Consider the following 20,835-nt stretch of genomic DNA (forward strand, 5'->3'; position numbering starts at 1 on the left):
GTGCAGTTTATTTCGCTCTCCGTAGTCTAAGGTTGACCCTGGTCTTGGCATGTTTGGCAAATCGCCCAGAGATTCACCGGTTGGGAAATCCATTGGTCTCGGGGAGAACGACATATCATGCGACTTACGGTTTATGATACGGACTTCCATGCCTGGTTGGAATCTTACTATTTAGCTACATGACAAGGAAAGCTCGAAAAAGTCCATCTGCAGCGGCAGCCCTGGGTTTGTCACAGTTCACCACCGCATCTCCATCCTCCAGATGTTACGATGGCAGTTGACCCTATTTCACCGATCGCGCCGGCGCGCTTACGCACTCTATTGCTTCCCATAGGGAGGATCAGACGATCTCGGTTCTTGGAACTTGTCAAACGGCTTCAGGCCCAGAACGTGGTTCGGTTGGGAGACGTGAGTCCCGTCGGCTGCCCTAATAGAAGTACGCCCAGGGCTCGGATATATTGAGCTAGGCCCCTTGTTTGATTGTAGCTTTTACTGACTTCTCACAAACAATAGATACCTTCTCTCCGCTCGCTTTCCCTTCTGGCATGATCATCTTTGACCTATCGATTTCGGTACCCCCGACCTCCCATCTCGACCTCTTTCCTTTCGAGCTTTTTCGAGAACCCCTCGCCATTTTAGCAATTGCCGATGGGAAGGAGCTCGCTGTGTCGCAAGAGGGTAATGGATCGTTATTGGAGGCACAGGTCAATGGAGCTTCAAGGCCCCAGCATCCCTCTCCTCCCGGATTAGATCATCTTGTCGCAGAGTTGGCTGAATTGAAAGGCAGTTACCCCAGGTCACTTGTCCAGCAACTACTAATATTCGACCATGAGGGTGTCAATAACCTTGTGCCCGGGCCCGAAAATGTGATATGGGTGCCTTCTCCGGTAGCATCCCGAACGACTACGATAAAAACCCTAATGTGCGATGTATCTTCGCTATTACTTAAAGAGCTAGGCCAGCTCGCGGAGTCGATGCAAGAATGGCCCAGCATCGAATCTCCAAAAGCATCATCGTGGGGCCCGCGTCGGACTGTTGACTCCCGTCCCGCTGATAAACTTAGACACCGCATGACCATGCCCGCACAGTTACCGTCACAGCCCACCGCGCCGACTAGTCATCATTCAGACACCGAACTCACTGCTCACGTACACGACTCGCCAACCACCTTCGAAGAAATTACACGGTCAATCCAGCTTGCTAATCGAACAACAGCCGCTTTAAAATTCAACTCCAAGCCTGGATCTAAGGAGCATAGCCGTGAGCGAATGTCTATGCAAGGGCTTGCGAATCTCAATGAGCGGTCAAAGACTCGGTTTCACGCTCGTTTGAAAGTTGTGGTCGGGTTTCTACACCTTCAAGCAGGTATATGGCCTGAGGCTTTGAAAGAACTTGTTGAAGGTGCGACTGCTGCAAGGACCGGAAGCGATTACATCTGGCATGCAAAGGCGTTGGAGGGAATTTTGATTTGTTTGCTATTGCATGGTTGGATTGGCATGGATTTCCAGGTATGATTATATTCCCACATCGGTAACTTGTTTAACTGATCATCCACAGATACCCCAAATTTGTTTCCCGTCTACCGACAAATCTGTATCAAAACTTCTCCCAGCAGCAGGTCAACCGGACTCTGGAACAACTTCAGAATCTAAGGAGGCTTGTTTGAAAAACTTGGCGATTATTCTGACAGACATTTCAAATTATATTCTGAATCTCTATAACCGAGCATCCAATATCACCGATGAACCACTACCTCAATTTATTTATTCTGAAACTACGATACGACTCGCAAAACTCTTAACGACCGCTTATGTTCGAGATGGATTACTTGATAATAATGGCTTGAAGCATATTGTAATGAATCTCCCTTTGGAACCTATCCGCATTTCAGACCGCCCACGGGGAAACATGATGTTCCGCAGGACCGAGATAGCGTCCTTCTTATTTCAGGCTTTACCTCCGTCTCCTGGTACTGAAATCCCTGTCACAGATTCTGTCCAGATATACGTTGGTATGGCCGCTGTCTTATCAGGATTGGGATTGGAAAGGAAACGTGGTTTTGTTTTAAGGGAGCTTCTAACGACCACGATAACTGGACTCGTTCAGGCACGCAAGCTCGGAGCTGCTGAAATGGGCATACATCCGGCTGCTGGCCTATCTGCACTCAACAATGAAGCCTTTGACTTAAATGCCTTAGATGCCGGCTCAGGCAACACTGAGGATAGCATGAGAAGTGTATTGACATTGGTCACTTCAACGTATGGTGCAGCGTCGGCTATAAATCACAAGGACGACAGGCCTAGTTCGGGTAACACTGAAGAACAGTCAAAGTATGACTTTGTCGACTCGATCATTGAAAGGGCCAAAAGCGACAGTACTTTAGCGTCCTATGGGGATATTGCGCTGAAGGTTGATATCTTTAAGGCTTGTATTGATTTTTGCGAGGCTCTTCCAGATTTTCGAGGTGTTCTCCAATTCACTGTTGGATTGCTTCGAACTATCAAAGGGAGCGTTATGCTCACGCCAACCAATGACAACACTCTACCGTTTTTGGCACCCGAAGAGCAGGTACGATTCTACAACAATGTCAAACGCACTGTTGGAGCCGCGAATCGACTTGGACATCCCAACATGGAGGCTGAATATTGGGATGATTTTATGGTACGGAATGTTGAGATTCATGGCACTGCGGATGTTAAGCAGCCCATGCAACGATCGAGAAAGGAATTCGGAATATCAACTGTCAGCGAAGAGCGTGGCAATAAAAGCCCATTCATATATAGTGCGTTTTCGAAGGCTGCGATCCGCCGTTCAGAGTCCTTAGTGATCGCTGGCGAGCAAAGCGCGGTCAAAGTTGTGCTTCAAAATCCATACGAATTCACCGTTGAAGTTGAAAGCCTTATATTAGAAGGGCGGGGAGTTGAATTCGAAGCTCAACTGCACGGGTTTTGGCTCCGGCCGTTTTCTCTAGAAGAAAAGATTGTCCCACTGCGTGCGATGTCTGAAGGAACCTTAGAAATCACGGGCTGCGTCGCCAAAATCAAATTTTGCCGACGACGTTACTTTCCGATATTCAAAAAATTCTGGAAACCCGGGTACAAGCCCAAACTCAAGCGAACCGGATTGGCGGCTAAGGATCTCGCATCTGAAAGGCCTTTATCTTGGGGTTCAAATCAGTCTGGCGTTGCGAGCGTTCCCGTCGAAACAGGTCCCGAACCGGATCGCGTGGCTATCAATGTGGTAAAGGCACAACCGCTTGTAGAGATTGAATCTTCATCTCTCCTACAAAACGCTATTATGGTCTTAGAAGGGCAGACTACTACCTTTGATATCACACTGCGCAATTTGACCTCATGCCCAGTTGACCTGATATTTTTCACCTTTCAGGACTCTACGATTAGGCGGCTTCAGACAGCTATAAGCAACAAAGACAACCTCCCAGCAGATGTCTATGAACTAGAATATCAACTTACTGAAGTTCCCGCACTACGATGGAAGGTACCTGGAAATCAAGATGAAAGGCCAACGATTGGCCCGAACGAAACTTCATCGTTTACTATAGAAGTATTTGGTAAAACTGGGCTAACTGAAGCTGAGGTTCAAATTGATTATGGATTTGCTGGCATTTCTTCATCTGGAATCCCGGAGACATTCTACACAAGACAACTCAATTTCCCGCTAACAGTCACTGTTAATCCCAGTATCGAACTTGTTTGCTGCGATATTCTCCCCTTGAGCCCTGATTTCGCATGGACAAACAAACAAGGTGGCAAAGTTGCTGGCCCTGGTGATAAAAGGACACAAAGCACCCGGAACACCTCGAAAAGTGAACATCAATTTTCAACACTGCTGTCTCGGGTTGGCATGGAGCCCTATGGATCGGACCATTGTCTGCTCTTGCTAGACCTGCGAAACTCCTGGTCAAAACCACTTATCACTTCTGTCTTAGTCGCTGAGAATATTGATAAGGACAGTCGCGAATCAGCTATACACGAAATCACGGACACCCTTCAACCTGACCGTACTACTCGTATGGTTACACTCATCCCACGCTTGTTCCTAAGTCATCCCCACAAACCTATCCCGAGTTTAGGGGCTGCAAGCAAGCGACAATTTGTTGTGAGTGCGCGCCAAGTGTCTTACGAGACTGAGGTAGCAGGAAGAGAAGCCTTTTGGTTTCGGGAAGAGGTGCTAAAACGACTTCGCGGTACATGGAAAGACGAGGTTACCGGTCATGAGGGGATTATAGGTTTACGTGGAGTTACACTAACCAGCACAATGGTTGACTCTCTCCGCATGGACGACATTGAAATAACTTTTTCAATACACCCCTTGCGCGACGAGGCCAAACCCGCCTCTCTTACTTCTACGCCCACATTGCAAACGGGGTATTCCACGTTCACGATACCAACAAACTCATTTTTAACATTATGCGTTACTCTGTTTAATCGTTCCCTAAAGCCCGTCCATCCCCTTCTTCGACTTGTCCCCAGTCTCCGCCACCAACCAAGCACCGTTGCCTTAGAACTATCGAAGCGGCTATCCTGGACTGGCATGCTACAGCGCGGGCTGCCAATTCTAGAACCCGGGCAAACCGTCGAGGCTCGACTAGGTATAACGGCACTCTGTCGAGGAGAATATGAGATCGGAGCTCTTGTTGAAGAGGTCCGGCGACTAAAGCCGCAGTCCGCTTCAACGGTAGCTACCAAGGACGGAGACGTTGGTGACAATGCGAATAATCGCTCTGGCACTGAGCATTCCACCGGTGAATATGACATGTTACTCGAGAATCTTGTGGCCAATGGGCAAAATCAAAGGCGTATATGGCATGCCAGAGCGCCCTGTTTTCTGTCCGCTCGGGACTAAGACACTCTATGGGAGCACCGGTGGACTTTCTACTTATGCTAATATGTCCACGCAGACGCTGAAAATTGGAATATCCGATCTTGAGAAAGAACTGGTATTAGCGCATCGTATCCTCTGTAGCCATTTCTTTGTATTTATTCCCACCGTCCTTCGTATTGGTTTACACCACTGCATAGTTCTGATTCAGGGCGCTGAAGCGACTTCAGCCCTAACAATACAGCCAAGCTTTTTGATCCACAAAGGCTTGACAATCATTCCAGATTTCATACCTTAATTAGCTGTTCTTCCGGCCTGTGTGAGCACATATCATTTATGATTTATCTACAAAGTATAGACGACAATAACTAGCGATGACATCATGACAGAATTCGCTGAGCCTCGGCACTCTGAGAAGGTTCAAAGTTTGCTGTCGCGTTGATTTTGCGATCTTTTTGCGACGGGCACATCAGTCCATGAGACAAAGGACGGATGCTGTCCGTTAGTTACTGGTCTGCCTTGACAAACCGTCTTTCTTCCTTACAAACCCTGCCACTTTCTCGATTCCTTGGGAAGGTCAGTAGCAGAAGATACGTCTTGCCTGCTTCAATTCAGCCCGCGATGAGCTTCCTATCCTCGTTCCTCCCCAATGGCCGAGTGGCTTTCTACCACGCTCCTAAATCCGTCCTGCTTCCCCGTAAGAACCCCGGACCCGGTGACTCGAAAACTATTTCTCTCGCGGAGCTCTGCAAAGCTTCAACTCCGTCAACATGCCGGTTAAACCCTCTTCTATTCAACGGACACTTGCAGACCGCGTGGACGGTGATCAAGAACGACGACGTGCCCGTGTACTACAGGAGGTGGAGATTTGAGGCGAATAATCCGAATTACAGCGGCACTTTTGAGGTGGATTTCGTGGTGCGTCCGTACGATGTGGCTTCGGTCTCGCAGCAGTCGGACGAAAATAGGGGCCTTCCATCCCGCACGACATTTTATACGGAGAAGGAGTTTGCGGAACTACCATCGGACGACAGCAAGCCGATGCTTGTCGTCTTGCACGGTTTATCTGGAGGCTCCCATGAACTGTATCTCCGCCATGTGATTGCGCCCTTGTTAGAGCAAGGATGGGAGGCGTGCGTAATCAATTTTCGGGGTTGTGCAGAGTCCAAAGTGACCAGTTCCATTCTCTATAATGCCCGCGCCACTTGGGACGTCCGGCAAATGGTGAAGTGGCTGCGGAAAATATTCCCCAATAGGCCGTTATTTGGCATTGGTTTCTCGCTTGGTGCTAATATTCTAACAAATGTGCGCGTGCTCATCAACGCCCTCTTTATTGTCCGCTGGACTAACATGTGAATAGTATCTCGGAGAAGAGGCCGAAAAATGCGAGCTCAAGGCCGCTGTGATTTGCTCGAACCCATGGAATCTCGAAGTCGGATCACTGGCTCTGCAGCGAACATGGCTTGGTTTAGAGGTCTATTCCAAAACTATGGGTGATAATATGAAACGGCTATTTGAACGGTGAGTTTGTGCACCAACGCGAAACACTCTGAATCTTTGTTCTAATCAAGCTATAGGCATGTTGCAGCTGTAGAGAAGCACCCACGTGTTGATGTTGAACGAGTTAGAAACATCAAATATCTGCATGAATTCGACAGGTTAGTTCAAGTTGTTCCACAATACTTAAGACAAAGTGTCTGATACAAGGTCTATCAGAGCTCTACAAGCTCCAGTTTGGGGTTATCCCACAGAGACTGCGTATTACCGAGATGCGTCGTCCATCGATTCACTTTTCGCAATCAAAATCCCATTCTTTGCTATTCAGGCAGAAGACGATCCCGTAAGTCTTTCTGTCTGTATTGGATATGTGATGAGAACTGACACTTTGCAGATTTCTGTTAAGGAAGCTTTGCCCTATCTTGAGATTCAGCAGACACCTTATGGTGTAATGTGTACGACTACTTGGGGTGGGCATCTAAGCTGGTTTGAAAGCGGTGGATCTAGATGGTTCACTAAACCTGTGAGTGCGCAACCGAATCCCATTCAACCCGATTCCCTGCCCCTTGGCTATTTGGTCATCGGTAAGGCTTTGATTTACCGGTCTTTATTGCTAACGACGCAATAGGTCACCGCCTTTCTCAACAAGATGGCCACTGAAATTGACCTCAATACCCCGATCAAAGTTGAGGATACGACTCCTAAAATGCAACGCATCCCCGCTACTCCTGCTGGAAACATGCATGGACCCCCTCCTAACTTCCAGCCTATGAGGAGAAAGTGCAAAATGCCCGTCGCTCATGTTGATGACGATTAGATCATCTTGTCCGGACGCTTTCCATGTGCATGCGCATTGCCCGTCAAAGGCAAAGTGTTTCCGACAAGCTTTTTAGATTCGAGTTATTTGAAACCGGTGATTAGATTTGACGAGCGTTTAGCGTGTTTGGTGCCATCGTGTCTTTAGATAGATTTTACCTATAGCTTTTATGCCCGCATATAGATCGCTGTTTTGATCCCTAGCGTATTTTCTTTCTGGTTTTTAGAATATCACGAATTTCAGGCTGTCACATATTCAGGCGAAAGCGACGCGTTTCTTCTGCGATTTTTTCGTAGTGGGAGGCGGCTGGTTGCTGTCCTTTTGACTTGTCTGGTCATTCTCGCTCTTCTTACTCTTTCGCTTTCGCTTTAACGATTCCTTAGTTTCATCCTATTGAAATTAGTTACTACTGGTTCCAACAGTACTGGCAATAGAAATTGACAATAAGGAACTGGGAAACGACTTACAAGTTTTGATTTCTTCTGCTCTTGTCTCGCCTCAGCCTCTTTCCTCCTGGCTTCTCGGATCTCTTCCATCTGCCTGGCCTTCATGATCTTTGACTCGATTTGTCCATCCTTCTCTGCATTGACCATCGCTAAAATAGTCATCATGCTTTCCTGCACGAAATTGCTATTAACATCCAACGACCAGACAAAACTGGAAAGGGGAGAAAATTCATACCTGGTCATCCACAAAAACCTTGCCTTTCTTCTTTCCTCTCGGCTTCTGCACGCCCACAGGCGTAATCATATTGAGTGTCGGCAAGTTCAATTCTTTTTCGGTGTACTCGCGCTTCTTTTTCCGCTTCTGGAGATCTCGCTCGGTGCGAGCCTTGGTCTTCATTTCTTTTGGTGGAGGGCGCTTGGCGGCCTTTTTGGCGGAAGATTTACCAACGCGGGATTTCGAGGTAAGTGTAGAAGAGGATGGCTTTTTGGAGGATGATTTGTTGGACTTCTTAAGTGAAGCGGTACCTCTATTTGGGGCCATGACGGCTGCCGGGGAAATCGGTGTAAGGACAAATGTCGATTCAAAATGTTTCAGGCGTGATGCATTCAGCAAATCCTCTTCTTTTAGAGGCACTTGGTCCGTGGATCGGCTGGCGTGCAGTGGTGGTCAGGTACCGCTCCGCCGAAGTTTTTTCGATCAAAAAAGGCGATGCGGCAATTCGATTCCCACCAAACGAGCTCCAGCCACTCACAGCCCACCAATCCCTAAGGCGGTGAGCCTGCAAATCCGCCGTTCCTATTCGCCGGAGCCATGAAAGCCAAGACATCCGCATTCACCTCATCGATTGCGCTTCACCACGACCACTTCGATCTCTCAGCAATTCCAAGCCAATTCATGGTTACGACCCACCATGGTGTTGAACCCAACGTACCTTGCGCAACGGACGCGCTCGTGTGAGTAAACTGACCTCTTCTGGCCTCGTTGCGCCAGGCTTGCTAGGACAAGGATTGGTGGGCTAATTCATATGTGTGAACGGAACAGCCGTCAATTGGAACGATGCCAAAACAAGAGTGCTGAAGTCATATCGGGAATGGCTTCGAGCGGTTCGTTATAGTCCCTCCCTTCTTTCCTTTCTCCGGTCGCCCGGGTGCACCTAGTGTGTCGTCGATATTGAAAGCTAACCGGGCCATCGACACGTTATTCCAGTCCCCCGAAATTCAAACAATGTACTCTCTAAATCTTCCCGTATCCGCAATCCGCACAAAGATCCGGCAGGAATTTGAACGCCATCGATACGTCAACCAGTTGCCCGCCGTGGATGTGCTGTTATTCCAGAGCCATGCTGAATTTCAGGTACGCCCTCGTAAACACAAGCTCCGTGATCCAATGTCTTTCTTGGGATCCGTAAGACACGATATCTAATGCTCGATGAAATTCCATAGGAAACCCTCAATTTCTGGAAACAATTGTCGCATGTGATGAAATATTTCCGCGCTGAAGAGGACCCAACCGCTAGGTTACCGAAGAATTTCATGCAAGGATTCTTAGAGGTACGCACAACCCATTTCAAACTACCTGGCGGGCCAAATTATTTACCGGATTTCAGGGCCGGAACTAAACTTTGCTCCTGACCTGCCAACTCTTCCGTATCGTTCCTTTTCACCTGGGGTGTCCTTTTCACGTACAATAGAATGTATATATGTTATCTCGATCCTGCAATACAACCGATATGAACCTGCCCAAAAACACATGTTTCGCTTGATGCAGATACAAAGTGGCACCAATAACTCCTGCAACACCCTTTATGTCAACTCATACCGGAAGATACACACATCAGATAGACCGACACGGAAAAGAAATTATTATTGCATTTTATTCGTTTCAAAGTCATCTCGTGCCGCCGTAAACGTCTCCAAAACTACATCGCAGAGATCCATAAGGTCACTAAATCCTTTGTCAAGAACCTCGAACACGTTCGCCGGGCCTAGAAGCGAAAATAATGAGTTCTCTATCTGAGAGGAAACCAGGAAAAAGCCCCAACTTACTGTAAGTTTGGATACGCAAGTTCATCCGTTCCTCTGACGGATGGGGCATGGTGTAACCGCAGAATTCAACGCCGGGGCTAAACAACCCACTATGTTACCATGTGTCCATACACCAAAGATGCTTTTGGATCTCCTAGATCCGATGCTGATAAAAACTCACTTCTTCATAATGACGTATCTCAGCGCATTCCCTAACGTATGGTCCTCCTTTTCGAACTGGAATGAGGCTGCGGTCTCCGAGGCGCCAGGTAGCTATGCCAAAGAGCATATTTCAGCAAACTTGCACCTCCCTTACGATGGAGACCAGAGTATGCAGGTACGTACAACTTTTATTCTCTGCCTTCGGAGTTCCGCTACGCGAAGCTCCTCTTCCAGCTGCTCTGGAGACTTTTCCTGCATCTCTGCGTCGTTCAACGGAGTCGCATCCGCCATTGATTGGTCGGGGTCGTTTGGGTTAACTGGGGATGGCATGTTGAAAGCACTAGTTTCCGATGCGTCACGAAATATTGGCGTGATTGAAATAATTGGGACTTGCGGCTTAAAATAAGTATCCCCTCTAATCGGAAGCTATTAACGCAATTCGACTGAGGGAAACAGGGTGGTAACCATACTCTTATCAATATGCTGTAAGCTAGAAGCTCCAAAAAACGTGAACTTGTAACCTTTCGACGATGACTAGAACCGCATAATCGAGTCAAGGCCTTCCATGTCCTCTCATGGCACAAGAGATTAGCCCAAGGTTTTTAGTCACATGATACTAATTTCTAGATAAGATTGATAAGATAAGATGCGCTTAACCTCTCGCACTGACGGCAGGGGATGATATTAAGCCATAGCCATGACAGTTTATTGCCAATTGTCACTATTACTTTGATTTACACATCAGTATCAGTGACTGATAGCTAATTAAACCGGTGACATTACACCAGTGCCACTGATTGATATTCAACACAGACATTACCTCCGTTGTGATGTCCTCAACACCGAACATGCAAATCACAATCGCTTATCTAGTTAAAAAAATAATCAATCATTCCTCCATTGCACGAAGACCTCATCAGTTCTAAATCTCTGCGTGCAGGTCGAATCCTCCAGCTTTGTTCTGAATCCTGTTTTATAAGCCAGAATTCCTGCCTGTGCGATCATGATTCCGTTGTCAATACAGAAACGTTCATCTGTCGCAAATACATTTCCGCCTCGATCGCGCGCCATAATGCCCATCATCTCTTGTAACCGCTCGTTGCATCCCACGCCACCAACAATAAGAACTTCTCTGGAACCGACATGTGCCATTGCACGCTCTGTTATCTCGACAAGCATAGAGAAGACTGTTTCCTGTAAGGAAAAGCAAAGGTCCGCTCGGGTAGGCGTACCACCCTCTTCATTGTCCAGGGAATCGACTTTGAGTTTGAGGGCTGCTTTCTTAGTATCGGCGTCAACATTTTCCGTCTCTGATTGCTCTCCACGCAATCCATACGCCGCAGCTAGCCCGTCCACGGTAGCCAAGATTCCTGAAAACGAACAGTCCATTCCCTTCACTGTATAGGGCAGCTCAACCAACCTCTTCCCTTTTTTGGCTAGCTGTTCAATATTATATCCGGGTGCGGGATCATTAGAAATATGCAATGTGCGAGCAAAACGATCAAGGCAATTGCCCACCGCAATATCAAGAGCTTCCCCAAAAATACGATATCGTTGAGAGCTGTAAGCGATGACTTGGGTATTTCCGCCAGATACGTAGAGGACAATTGGATTTTGCGCGCCGGTGATATAGCGACCCATCTCAATATCTAAACCCGACTTAGTAAACGCAGTCTACTTGAGGAGAACAAATGTAGCCGCCTTTCAATATGGATTACATACGTCCAATGCAGTGATTAACTCCGACCAACTCTTTCCCCCAGAGTAAGCTTAGCATCCGCGCCGCCAATGCTACACTTTGTAACGGAGCGCCCATCCCGGGACCCTTGGTATAGCAGATACAATCAACATCATCAACACCAATTTTCGCTTCCTTCAATGCACCTTTGACGAGGGTTACTACCCACTGGCGGTGGTGCTTCGCTGTATCCTTTGGCAGGAATCCTTCTCCGGGCGGGGAGACATAGGTATGACGAATATTGGCGAGGACTTGCGGTTCGCCGCCATCGTCGGGGTGCAAGATAATACCTACTCCCAATTTGTTAGCTGAGCCTTCCAGGCCAATGGCAATCATAATGCCTTAATATCAGGCCAGCACTCTGGTAACAAGAACTTCAGTGACATTGTAACAGCAAAGAATCCCCCAATCACTCATCAGTCACTATCGATAACGGAAGTGGGGTCCGGTCACGTGGAGCATTTGGTCTGAAATATCGGATCGGAATAACCTTTATGCCGACCGGTTTGCATGCCATAAGGTGCTCAGTAGTCCACACCTCCTCTTCCTCACACAGAACCCTCTCCCCTCTCTCCTGTGCACAACCTCTTTGCCCTTTCTCGTTGTTACTGTACAATTGTCCTGTAATTTCCCTATTTTATCCACCTTCTAGCTTGTGATAAATGGTTCATGAGCAGCTGCACCACCCTATGGACCATTCTGCAGATGATGGGTTTGCCGAGAAGTCTGATGGGTTTATGAACTGGCTTAAGAGCCATCCTGGGGTAAGAGTGAGCTTCAAAATCAGAATCGCCGATCTGAGATCGAATGCTGCTGGTAGAGGCGTTGGTTAGTACTGAATGCTCCCTGTGGGAAGCCTCGCTTGCTAACCAGAAACAGTCGCTTGTGAGGAGATAGCCCAGGATGAGGAACTGTTTGCCATTCCTGAAAATCTGGTCCTTAGCGTTCAGAACTCGAAACTAAAGGACCATCTCAACTTCACCGACAAGGAGCTCGATTCCTGGTTGTCCCTTATCGTAACCATGATCTACGAATACCTTCATGGCGGGGCATCGAGGTGGTCATCATACTTCGCGGTCCTTCCCACAGACTTCGATACCCTCATGTTTTGGTCACAGGACGAACTCCGTGAACTGCAAGGAAGTTCAGTTTTGAGTAAAATCGGAAGACAGGAGGCTGACGAAATGATCATGGGTAAAGTGTACCCCCTTATTTTGGACTATCCAGGCCTTTTCCCAACTCCAAAGGAATTGTCTTCATTCAATTCCCAGCAAGGCAAGGAAGCAATATTACATCTTGCTCATCGGATGGGCACGCTGATTATGGCGTATGCCTTTGATATCGAAAATGAAATGGATCGAGAAGAGGAGGATCAAGATGGCGAAGATGGGTATATCACGGATAACGAACAGGAGACTGCTAAAGGCATGGTTCCGCTCGCGGATATGCTCAATGCTGATGCTCATCGAAATAATGTGAGTGTGACCTTGTGGACTCATTTCAATCGCAGCCTAACGACTTTTAGGCTCGCCTCTTTCAAGAAGACGGTTATTTCATTATGAAATCCATAGTCCCCATCAGTATGGAAGAGGAAATTTTCAACGATTATGGCGAGCTTCCTCGCGCGGATCTTCTTCGTCGATATGGATATATCACTGAAAATTACTCTCCATATGATGTTGTGGAAATCTCTTTAGAGGCAATATGCAAAGTAGCTGGTGTCGAGAAAAATTGCCCACAGGTGAGCCTACCAACTCATTCCTTAAATGCTCAGAATTCTCTGGACTAATATCACAGCAGCTTGAACTCCTCGAAACCGCTGAAATTCTCGAAGACGGGTACTCCCTGCTTCGACCTGAAACCGATGCCAACCTAGTGGAGGCTATCTCTCCCGAGTTGATTGTCCTACTTCGAACGTTAACGATGACTCCCGATAACCTAAACCAAATGAGGGTAAAAGGAAAGCTCCCCAAGCCTCAGCTTGATCAAGCCAGTGCGAAGTTGCTTATCGAAGTGCTTCAAAGTCGCCAGAACGACTATCCCACCACAATAGCGCAGGACGATGAACTTCTCCATTCTACACATAGCCATCGTAGGGAGATGGCAATTCGAGTGAGAAAAGGGGAAAAGGAGGTTCTTCAGCTCCTTCTCAATGGTCTCCACACATACCTTGGCGAAATCGCAGAATCCCCTAAACACCAACCCAAACGATCAAACCCGGACACCGGTAAAGGAAGGAAAATGCCAAAATTGAAATAGACCAACTAGCATCTAACTCCCCATGGACAGATTCAACTGTCGAAATCGAAAGGGTTTGTTTTGAAGTTTTCAAATTTTTATTTGATTTTCCTGTCTAACTTCGATAGTAGCTTACACGGATCTATCCCGATACCGCTTGAAATATGTACACTAACAGACAGTGCAAAGGTGATTTAACATAGGTTCCAGTGGCATCAATCCGAGGATTCTTGGCCCGGACAGCGCATTGGATTCATACGAGTTTCGAGTTTGAGCGGGGGATAAGCGATCGGGAACATAAGTGTTGTTGCGGGGTGATTCAAATTGAGAATGTCGAGAGGGCGAAGGGCAGAGGGCGAAGGGCAGAGGGCGAAGGGCGAAGGCAAAATGACAACGACAATTCGACGCGATTATGAAGGGAGTGAGTTCAAAGATGAGGGTTGTGCACCTTTCGGTACGGGGTTGGAAGGAACGGGAGTTCCCCCTTGAGAACCAACTTGCAGCCGTCTACCATTTTGGGCCGCAGCGTGAGCTTGAGCTTGCAATTGAGCTTGGATTGCCTGATCCCTTGACGTCTTCGCATGGAGATACGCTCGATGCTGCATGATATGGATGTTGAATTCATCTCGCTCATATACCGGGTCAGCGTCGTCCTCATCATCTTGATCGTACTTAAAACGATCCAATTGCACCGGATCGACATCATTCCTACCACGGAATGGGAGATTTCTTCGGTCAATCATCATGCGACCACCTCTACCAATTCGACGGCGGAAGCACGGCATTCCTCTTCGTGATTGCTCTTCAGTGGTATCTGTGACTTTGTGGACTACGGAAAACTTATCACCTATTCCTTCTCTCGACACGTCCTGCATCGGATCGGAATTCTCTGATGTTGGAGGGGTTGGGAGATATTCTGTGATTGCCGGTCGAAAATCCGAGCCATCGAAAGTTTGTAGAGGTGGTTTTGGGGTAAGTGGCGCACGAGTCATATCTACATACCCCTCGTTCCACTTGGCATGTTTTATGACATTCTGTTTGATGTCTCGGGAAATTTCATTTTCCTTATCGGCTTGAACATCCTCCAACAGTCTTAACTCGTCTGTGGGTTGTCCAGTTGGCCTCACAGGAGCACGAAGTTGAGGAGCTGCAGGCCGTGCCGTCGCAGCAATATCTGCTGGTCGCTTCTTGGGCTAGAAGAGTGTTAGCAAAAAGCTTTGCTCTCCGGGTTGGAATACACACCTTCTGGTTGATGAGATCTTCATCATCGTCCTTGATACCCAGTTTGCGTTTCATTTCCTTGACTTCAGCACGCTGCATGAACAGTTGTCTTTCTATAGAAAATTGTTCTTTCCTTGCCATCTCGCGTTGCCGAACGAGAGCAACCAGCTGCCTGGCATCCTCTAATTCTTTCCTAAGGCGTCGAAGTTTCTCTGCGCTTTGTGCATCTCTGCCACGAGTCTTACGGGCTTGTCGTACTTCTCTACGCCGGAAGCAAACATACGGATCACTGTCATCGGTATCCTGTCCGGATTCAAACTACATTTCTGTGAGCAAATGGGCCCGCAACATGTCAGGGTCTAGGGCTACCTACCTTCAAGTTTGGTTGCAAAGGGCAATTAGCCAGTTTTGCACGCCTTGACTTCCAATGCTCATATATGGCTTTCGAGAACTTTCTCAGCGATTCGTCGATATTTCCATCAAAACACTCTTCCATTTCCTCATACGGAACTACAGGAGGGTTATCAACTGCTGCAAAAGGCTGCTTGGTGTGGGCCGTCTCTTCAAAGAAACTCATCAATTCTTCGAATTGGTCTTCCGTGCATTGCGTTGACGCATCCGCTTTCTGGTTCATAATTTTCAAAACAACATCGTCTTCCTCTACCATATTATATGGATGGCCGCAACAATCTTCAACGGTGGATGAGAACCGAATATATGTTGCGGGCTGGGAAAACGCTGCAGGATATAATTTGCCATACTGAAGGGAGCTTGTGACGGTTTCTGGAGTGGGGATATGGGCTTTTTGCGATGCATGTCCATGAGAAGCGGCGTTTATCGCAGCTTGAAGATGGTATTCCTATCATGCAGAGAGTTGTTAGCCCTGGATCCCAGCTCTAGTTCTTGAAGTGATATACGAAGTCGGAGGACATGTCACGTGACCATGATGGTAACATGCCGGAAAAATTTGCAGGAGCAACACTTACGCTTTCCTCAGCCTTTTCAACACCGGTTTCGATGTTTTGTAGTGTGGTTTGGAGATCATCGTCGGTGAGGTCTAGCTGGTGATCCCTGTAGATGGGTATGTGCTGCTTTGAGGTGAGTTTTTTGGGTCGTGTCGACCGCATCATCCCCCCAAGCCGCGACATAAGTCTGGCGCGACGACACGAAATTGACCATAAGCAACCAGGCCCGAAATGGGTATTAAACCGTAGCGTATCTCATGTAGAATCTCGCAAATTGATTTTCAAGACAATAAAGCGATATTTTGGTGAGAAAATCGAATTTCAAAGTCAGTGGCAAGTCGGTGGTTTGATGAGTTGATGTTGCGATGCCGCCACAAAAAGGCCTGTTTTAGGCACCTAACTAGGCTCAGGGGTGCGCTAATCCTTCCGCTTTGGGTTAGTGCGGGGCGGACCAATATCAGATTCACCCAAACCTGGAGAAATACCGTATCAGGCTAGTCCAGCCTTATCAAAGACATTGCCGGCCAACCGCCATTCACGTCTTGCTGGGCTGAATAGCTTCATTGCTCGTTTCTTTGATGCTCTTCAATGTTTTGCTTATAATATCAGCATTGAATTGGCGTTTAAGCTCTTTTGCGCTTCATTTCCAGTATCGCAACGTCCATTGACGGGCTCCTACCATGGCTGAACAGAATATTACCGATGACGCAACGAGACAGCCCGGCTCAAGCTCCCAGGTGATCAATGATATTGTATCGGGATCCAATTGTAAGCGCCCCCTACATGGCGATTCTACCGTATATCTGTGATCTTGCGGCTAACTTAACCTCCCCATCAGTCGATCATGAAGAAGTTGACAGGCTCTGGAAACGTTTCATGAAATTGGATAGGGTGGGTGAGATTATCTGGAGGCAGCAATCCATTACTTACGCCTACTCTAGGATCAATCCGGTACCATTGAGCGCGATGAATTCCTATCCCTCCCTCAAGTTTCCTCGAATCCGCTTTCAACCCGGTAAATCATCTTATTCCCATACGCGCAGCGGTTATCAAAATGTCTTCCTGACAAAATTCAAACCAGAATGATAGCCATCTTTGACGAAGACGGTGGTGGTGATGTGGATTTTCAAGAATTCGTTTCTGGCCTCTCGGCATTTAGCTCGAAAGGGAACAAGGAGGAAAAACTCCGTTTCGCGTTCAAAGTATACGATATCGATCGTGATGGTTTTATTTCCAACGGAGAATTATTCATTGTATTGAAGATGATGGTGGGGAGCAATTTGAAGGATATGCAGTTACAACAGATCGTCGACAAGACCATTCTGGAAGCGGATATGGACGGAGATGGGAAGATAAGTTTTGAGGAGTTTACACGAATGGTTGAAAATACTGATGTCAGCATGAGTATGACCTTGGGTGCGTTGTCACTTTTCCTACCGTTCTTTAATTTCCTTTTCAGCGAAATGTTGCTAATCCATTGCCGTAACAGATCAATTCTGAGCGTCTTTGGCGGAATATTCTTGGCGTCGGTTTTACTAACTTTGATTCTTGTTCTTTTGCGCTCCAACAAATGATATCCACCTCTCTCGATGAACATTACGTTGGCTTTAATTTTATCATGTCAGCATCGAGCGTCGAATCTTATGTTTATGAGCTTTGATGACCTGGGATAACTAGATGAGCTGAAGTACCACCACAATTGTCTTTACGACTTGAAGACGAGCCCCAGCCGGTCAAATTTAGCCCCAAATCTCAGCTTGCTGATCTTTGATTACTTCATGAATTTGGCAGGACGGGTCGCCATTCTAAGACTGTAGTTGCGCCGCTATAGCCTGGTCAAAGGATGGGAAGTAGGCGAAACGACATCAGTTTGAACCTTAGCACTGACATTTTGTATAGTCACTATAAAGAAGACATGTCTTTGCAGCGAGAACACACTAGCTGGGCAAATAATGACCATGTTTGAAAAATATTCGGATATTGAGTATGCATATAACTGGAGCACTGGTACATGTTATCTGAACGGCTGGGATATCAATACTCTACCAAAAAATCATTTTCCCACTGCGTTTCTAACCACCTATAAGGTCATGTGCATAGGGCACCTGCTATCCAGGGCTCTCAGTAGGTGTAGTCAGGTACAGCTCAAAGCCCGGGTTAAAGACCCAATCATCGCAATGCCTACGTAGCTCAGTCGTACATGTAACATGGTTGCTGCGGTAGGGTCTTACCAAACCGCCGGAGATGCAAAGTAAATCGGCCAACGAATCAGAAACTGAATGATGATCCTTTTCAAAAGGGTGCAGATGGCCGACATGAAAAAGCAATGGGTGAATTTGCAATGAATGGATGCTGGATTGAAATGCAAAAAAGAGCTTGTGAAAGAGCAACTAAAAAAATATGAATCTCCGCTTCAACCAAATTAATGTCTTTATGTGTCCAGCTAAGTTGACGGGCGGAAAGCCTCGTATTTATAACATTAGTGGCATGGAGACACTGATTTTCGCCGCATATCACTACATTAGAATGGAATTGGGCGCAAAATAGAAATACAAAGGAGCGAGAACACGGGGAATCGTAACACAAACTGAAATTGGAGATATCAAACGACCCCAGAGAGGTATGGTTAATTAGTTAGACAACAAATTCCCAGCAAAAAGAAAAACGGTTCCAAGTGCCGGAACACCACCAGTCCCAGCGCTTGACGCCGCACAATGCTCGCCGAATTGCTTCGATGCCACTTTATCCAATTTCCCCCAGGCGTACGAGAAGAAAAGCAGCTGTCAGACAACAGACGCAAACAGATAAGGAGGCAAAAAAAACGAAAATGAAGAACTCCCGAAGAAATCAAGTCCAAGCCATTCACTCCAAGTCGAGTCTATACCACTCTAAAATCTAGGTCATGGGATATCGTCGATGCTTCGTTTCGCTGGAATAAAAAGGAGTAAAAAAAGAGGCCTCCCATATCGAAAATATGCACTAATATAAAATACAGCCGAAGTAGAGTCGTGAGGGTAGTGTCTCGTGTGGTGTCGGGTTCACTGACCATACCACCCAAATTATTAAATCTCTAATTATGAGAAAAAACCAGCATAACGTTCGAGAGGGTCTCGAGGATTCGAAAGGAAAAGGGCTGATTCAAAGGCAACGGTTAACGACCGGCAGCGCCAAGTTGGCTACGAGTGGTCGAAGTTGTCTCTTCGTATTCTTCTAAAAGGTCAAGACATTGACTAATGACTACAGAATTGCTTGTTAGAGAGACAATCCCAGCAGTGCGGCGAGCCTAGTAGTCAAGGACATGTACTAACCACTCAAAATCTCCTCTTCCCATACACCCATTTGATAATCGACTAATCCATACTGCTCGATTCTATCGCATAACCGGACCAGATCTCTTCCCATTTTGCTAAGAATTTCTTCCGTTAACATCTCCTGTGTTGGAGCTCCGGAGTCGAACATCGATTGTGTAGTATCCTTTTGTTTTTGACAGAGTGCTAGCCAGCAAGTGTTGAACTCATCCCACAATTTAATCCGGTCAGTGTGCAAGTGCTCTTCATCGCGAACAAGGCCTACAATCAGTCATTAGCTCGAAATAGGTCGCTCTCCCTAGTCTGCATTGTGACTAAAAGAGAGCTCAAGTCAAAATATCACATACCAAGGTCCACAGCATTTCCTAGTAGCCATTCCGACATTTCAACGAGAGATCGACTTGCAGGGATCAATCGCCCAATACGAATGTTTTCAAATGTTTGTCGCAAGGCTTGCTGGTACTGGTTATACGCATCTTCTAGGCCCGAGGAAGGCTCTCTGGGCCGTTCCGACGTGTTAAGCGACTCCGGCGCAACTGGGGCGTTAAAACCAGCCATAGTCTCCGAGAATGAAGTCACGATATGTGGACGAGCGGCAGAAGGAGACTGTGAATACGGAGTGTGTTGGACTTGTGTGGTTAAGTAATGAGCAGATTCCGGGGCGGGCGACTCGTCCGTTGGGTAGTACTGTGGGACCCCAAATTGTGTCGCCAATACTTCAATGGCCGCAGAGTGCCGCGGTTGATAATGTGAGGCCGTGTCATAGGGTGAATGCGGCGGGGCCTGCGGCGCAATGTTGTAAACCATTCCGGGGTCGTACGGCTGCATCCGATGCTGATGCTGTTGATGATCTTGATGGCCTGTCTGCTGCGTCGCCTGCGACGGATTTTGCCTGGATGAGGAGGCAGAAAAATCGTGTTGATAAGGTAGCGTTCCGCTCTGCAATGATCCGCTTTGGAGCGATGATGCGTTGTAGGGCGTCGATTCGGCGTATTCGAAACCGCTGTATGAGAGTGAGGGATTACGGTTATGTTGCGCCACTGTATCCGCGTGAATCCCACGAGAATTGGGAGACTGATTGTTTTCTCTAAACCGATGTATAGGGTTCTCTTGAGAATGCTGCAATGGTCGGGACCTCGATATGCCGGCGGCCGTGGGGGTGCGAAGAGAAGTCGTACTTTTTCCGCTGACTGCTGTCACCGTCCATTCCCCGAAGCTGCTCTGAGGCGGTCCCGCCCCGCGACGAATCGAAATACGGAGATCGATGCGTCGGAGGCGAGAGTGGAGGGCTGGCGTAAAATTCCAGTTTTGCTTTCCGGCTGGCAGGTCCCAAAAAAGGAGATGGTACTCCAACTGACCGCGCCTGCAGAGAATCGTGACTTTGCTGGGCCAAAAAGTGCAAAGTCGCCGAGAACAGAGGCCCTCCTTGCGTTAAGATCCCCAAAAACTTCGGAGAATTCTCGTTGGTGGAAATGGGGGTAACCAGGGAATGAACTATGAGTTAAAAATTTGGGACAGGGGAAGATTGTGTTTCCACCAGGGTATGCCAAATATCTAATGTAAATGGGAAAAAAGT

At 47.3% G+C, this 20,835-nt stretch overlaps 10 protein-coding genes across 10 annotated transcripts; 5 read left to right on the plus strand and 5 right to left on the minus strand.

The window, feature by feature from the left end:
- Positions 1-270: 270 nt before the first annotated feature.
- On the plus strand, positions 271-4,866 carry UREG_03056 (uncharacterized protein; the record flags this gene model as incomplete). The annotated part of the gene is made up of 3 exons (XM_002543494.1): positions 271-436; positions 514-1,508; positions 1,558-4,866. 3 exons carry the CDS (start codon positions 271-273, stop codon positions 4,864-4,866), a joined length of 4,470 nt encoding a protein of 1,489 aa, XP_002543540.1.
- A 597-nt stretch (positions 4,867-5,463) lies between these two features.
- UREG_03057 (uncharacterized protein) lies at positions 5,464-6,543 on the plus strand (the record flags this gene model as incomplete). Its single annotated transcript, XM_002543495.1, has 3 exons — positions 5,464-6,147; positions 6,203-6,363; positions 6,420-6,543. The coding sequence occupies 3 exons, from the start codon at positions 5,464-5,466 to the stop codon at positions 6,541-6,543; spliced, it is 969 nt and encodes a 322-aa protein (XP_002543541.1).
- An 868-nt stretch (positions 6,544-7,411) lies between these two features.
- UREG_03058 (uncharacterized protein) lies at positions 7,412-8,143 on the minus strand (the record flags this gene model as incomplete). Its single annotated transcript, XM_002543496.1, has 3 exons — positions 7,412-7,546; positions 7,624-7,773; positions 7,838-8,143. The coding sequence occupies 3 exons, from the start codon at positions 8,141-8,143 to the stop codon at positions 7,412-7,414; spliced, it is 591 nt and encodes a 196-aa protein (XP_002543542.1).
- A 370-nt stretch (positions 8,144-8,513) lies between these two features.
- UREG_03059 (NADH-ubiquinone oxidoreductase 14.8 kDa subunit) lies at positions 8,514-9,234 on the plus strand (the record flags this gene model as incomplete). The annotated part of the gene is made up of 3 exons (XM_002543497.1): positions 8,514-8,556; positions 8,718-8,956; positions 9,046-9,234. The coding sequence occupies 3 exons, from the start codon at positions 8,514-8,516 to the stop codon at positions 9,232-9,234; spliced, it is 471 nt and encodes a 156-aa protein (XP_002543543.1).
- Positions 9,235-9,465: 231 nt separating this feature from the next.
- On the minus strand, positions 9,466-10,119 carry UREG_03060 (uncharacterized protein; the record flags this gene model as incomplete). Its single annotated transcript, XM_002543498.1, has 4 exons — positions 9,466-9,587; positions 9,649-9,725; positions 9,809-9,900; positions 9,973-10,119. The coding sequence occupies 4 exons, from the start codon at positions 10,117-10,119 to the stop codon at positions 9,466-9,468; spliced, it is 438 nt and encodes a 145-aa protein (XP_002543544.1).
- Positions 10,120-10,674: 555 nt separating this feature from the next.
- On the minus strand, positions 10,675-11,863 carry UREG_03061 (uncharacterized protein; the record flags this gene model as incomplete). The annotated part of the gene is made up of 2 exons (XM_002543499.1): positions 10,675-11,438; positions 11,512-11,863. 2 exons carry the CDS (start codon positions 11,861-11,863, stop codon positions 10,675-10,677), a joined length of 1,116 nt encoding a protein of 371 aa, XP_002543545.1.
- A 326-nt stretch (positions 11,864-12,189) lies between these two features.
- Positions 12,190-13,786, plus strand: UREG_03062 (uncharacterized protein; the record flags this gene model as incomplete). The annotated part of the gene is made up of 4 exons (XM_002543500.1): positions 12,190-12,355; positions 12,401-13,002; positions 13,053-13,268; positions 13,328-13,786. The coding sequence occupies 4 exons, from the start codon at positions 12,190-12,192 to the stop codon at positions 13,784-13,786; spliced, it is 1,443 nt and encodes a 480-aa protein (XP_002543546.1).
- A 389-nt stretch (positions 13,787-14,175) lies between these two features.
- UREG_03063 (uncharacterized protein) lies at positions 14,176-16,113 on the minus strand (the record flags this gene model as incomplete). The annotated part of the gene is made up of 4 exons (XM_002543501.1): positions 14,176-14,958; positions 15,008-15,304; positions 15,360-15,845; positions 15,973-16,113. The coding sequence occupies 4 exons, from the start codon at positions 16,111-16,113 to the stop codon at positions 14,176-14,178; spliced, it is 1,707 nt and encodes a 568-aa protein (XP_002543547.1).
- Positions 16,114-16,631: 518 nt separating this feature from the next.
- Positions 16,632-17,451, plus strand: UREG_03064 (calcineurin subunit B; the record flags this gene model as incomplete). Its single annotated transcript, XM_002543502.1, has 5 exons — positions 16,632-16,719; positions 16,790-16,842; positions 16,893-16,966; positions 17,033-17,367; positions 17,441-17,451. 5 exons carry the CDS (start codon positions 16,632-16,634, stop codon positions 17,449-17,451), a joined length of 561 nt encoding a protein of 186 aa, XP_002543548.1.
- A 1,651-nt stretch (positions 17,452-19,102) lies between these two features.
- Positions 19,103-20,066, minus strand: UREG_03065 (uncharacterized protein; the record flags this gene model as incomplete). Its single annotated transcript, XM_002543503.1, has 3 exons — positions 19,103-19,188; positions 19,260-19,520; positions 19,607-20,066. The coding sequence occupies 3 exons, from the start codon at positions 20,064-20,066 to the stop codon at positions 19,103-19,105; spliced, it is 807 nt and encodes a 268-aa protein (XP_002543549.1).
- Positions 20,067-20,835: the final 769 nt, after the last annotated feature.

Source organism: Uncinocarpus reesii, genomic scaffold, assembly GCF_000003515.1.
Source record: "Uncinocarpus reesii 1704 scaffold_2 genomic scaffold, whole genome shotgun sequence".
Classification (NCBI taxonomy): Eukaryota; Fungi; Ascomycota; class Eurotiomycetes; order Onygenales; family Onygenaceae; genus Uncinocarpus; species Uncinocarpus reesii.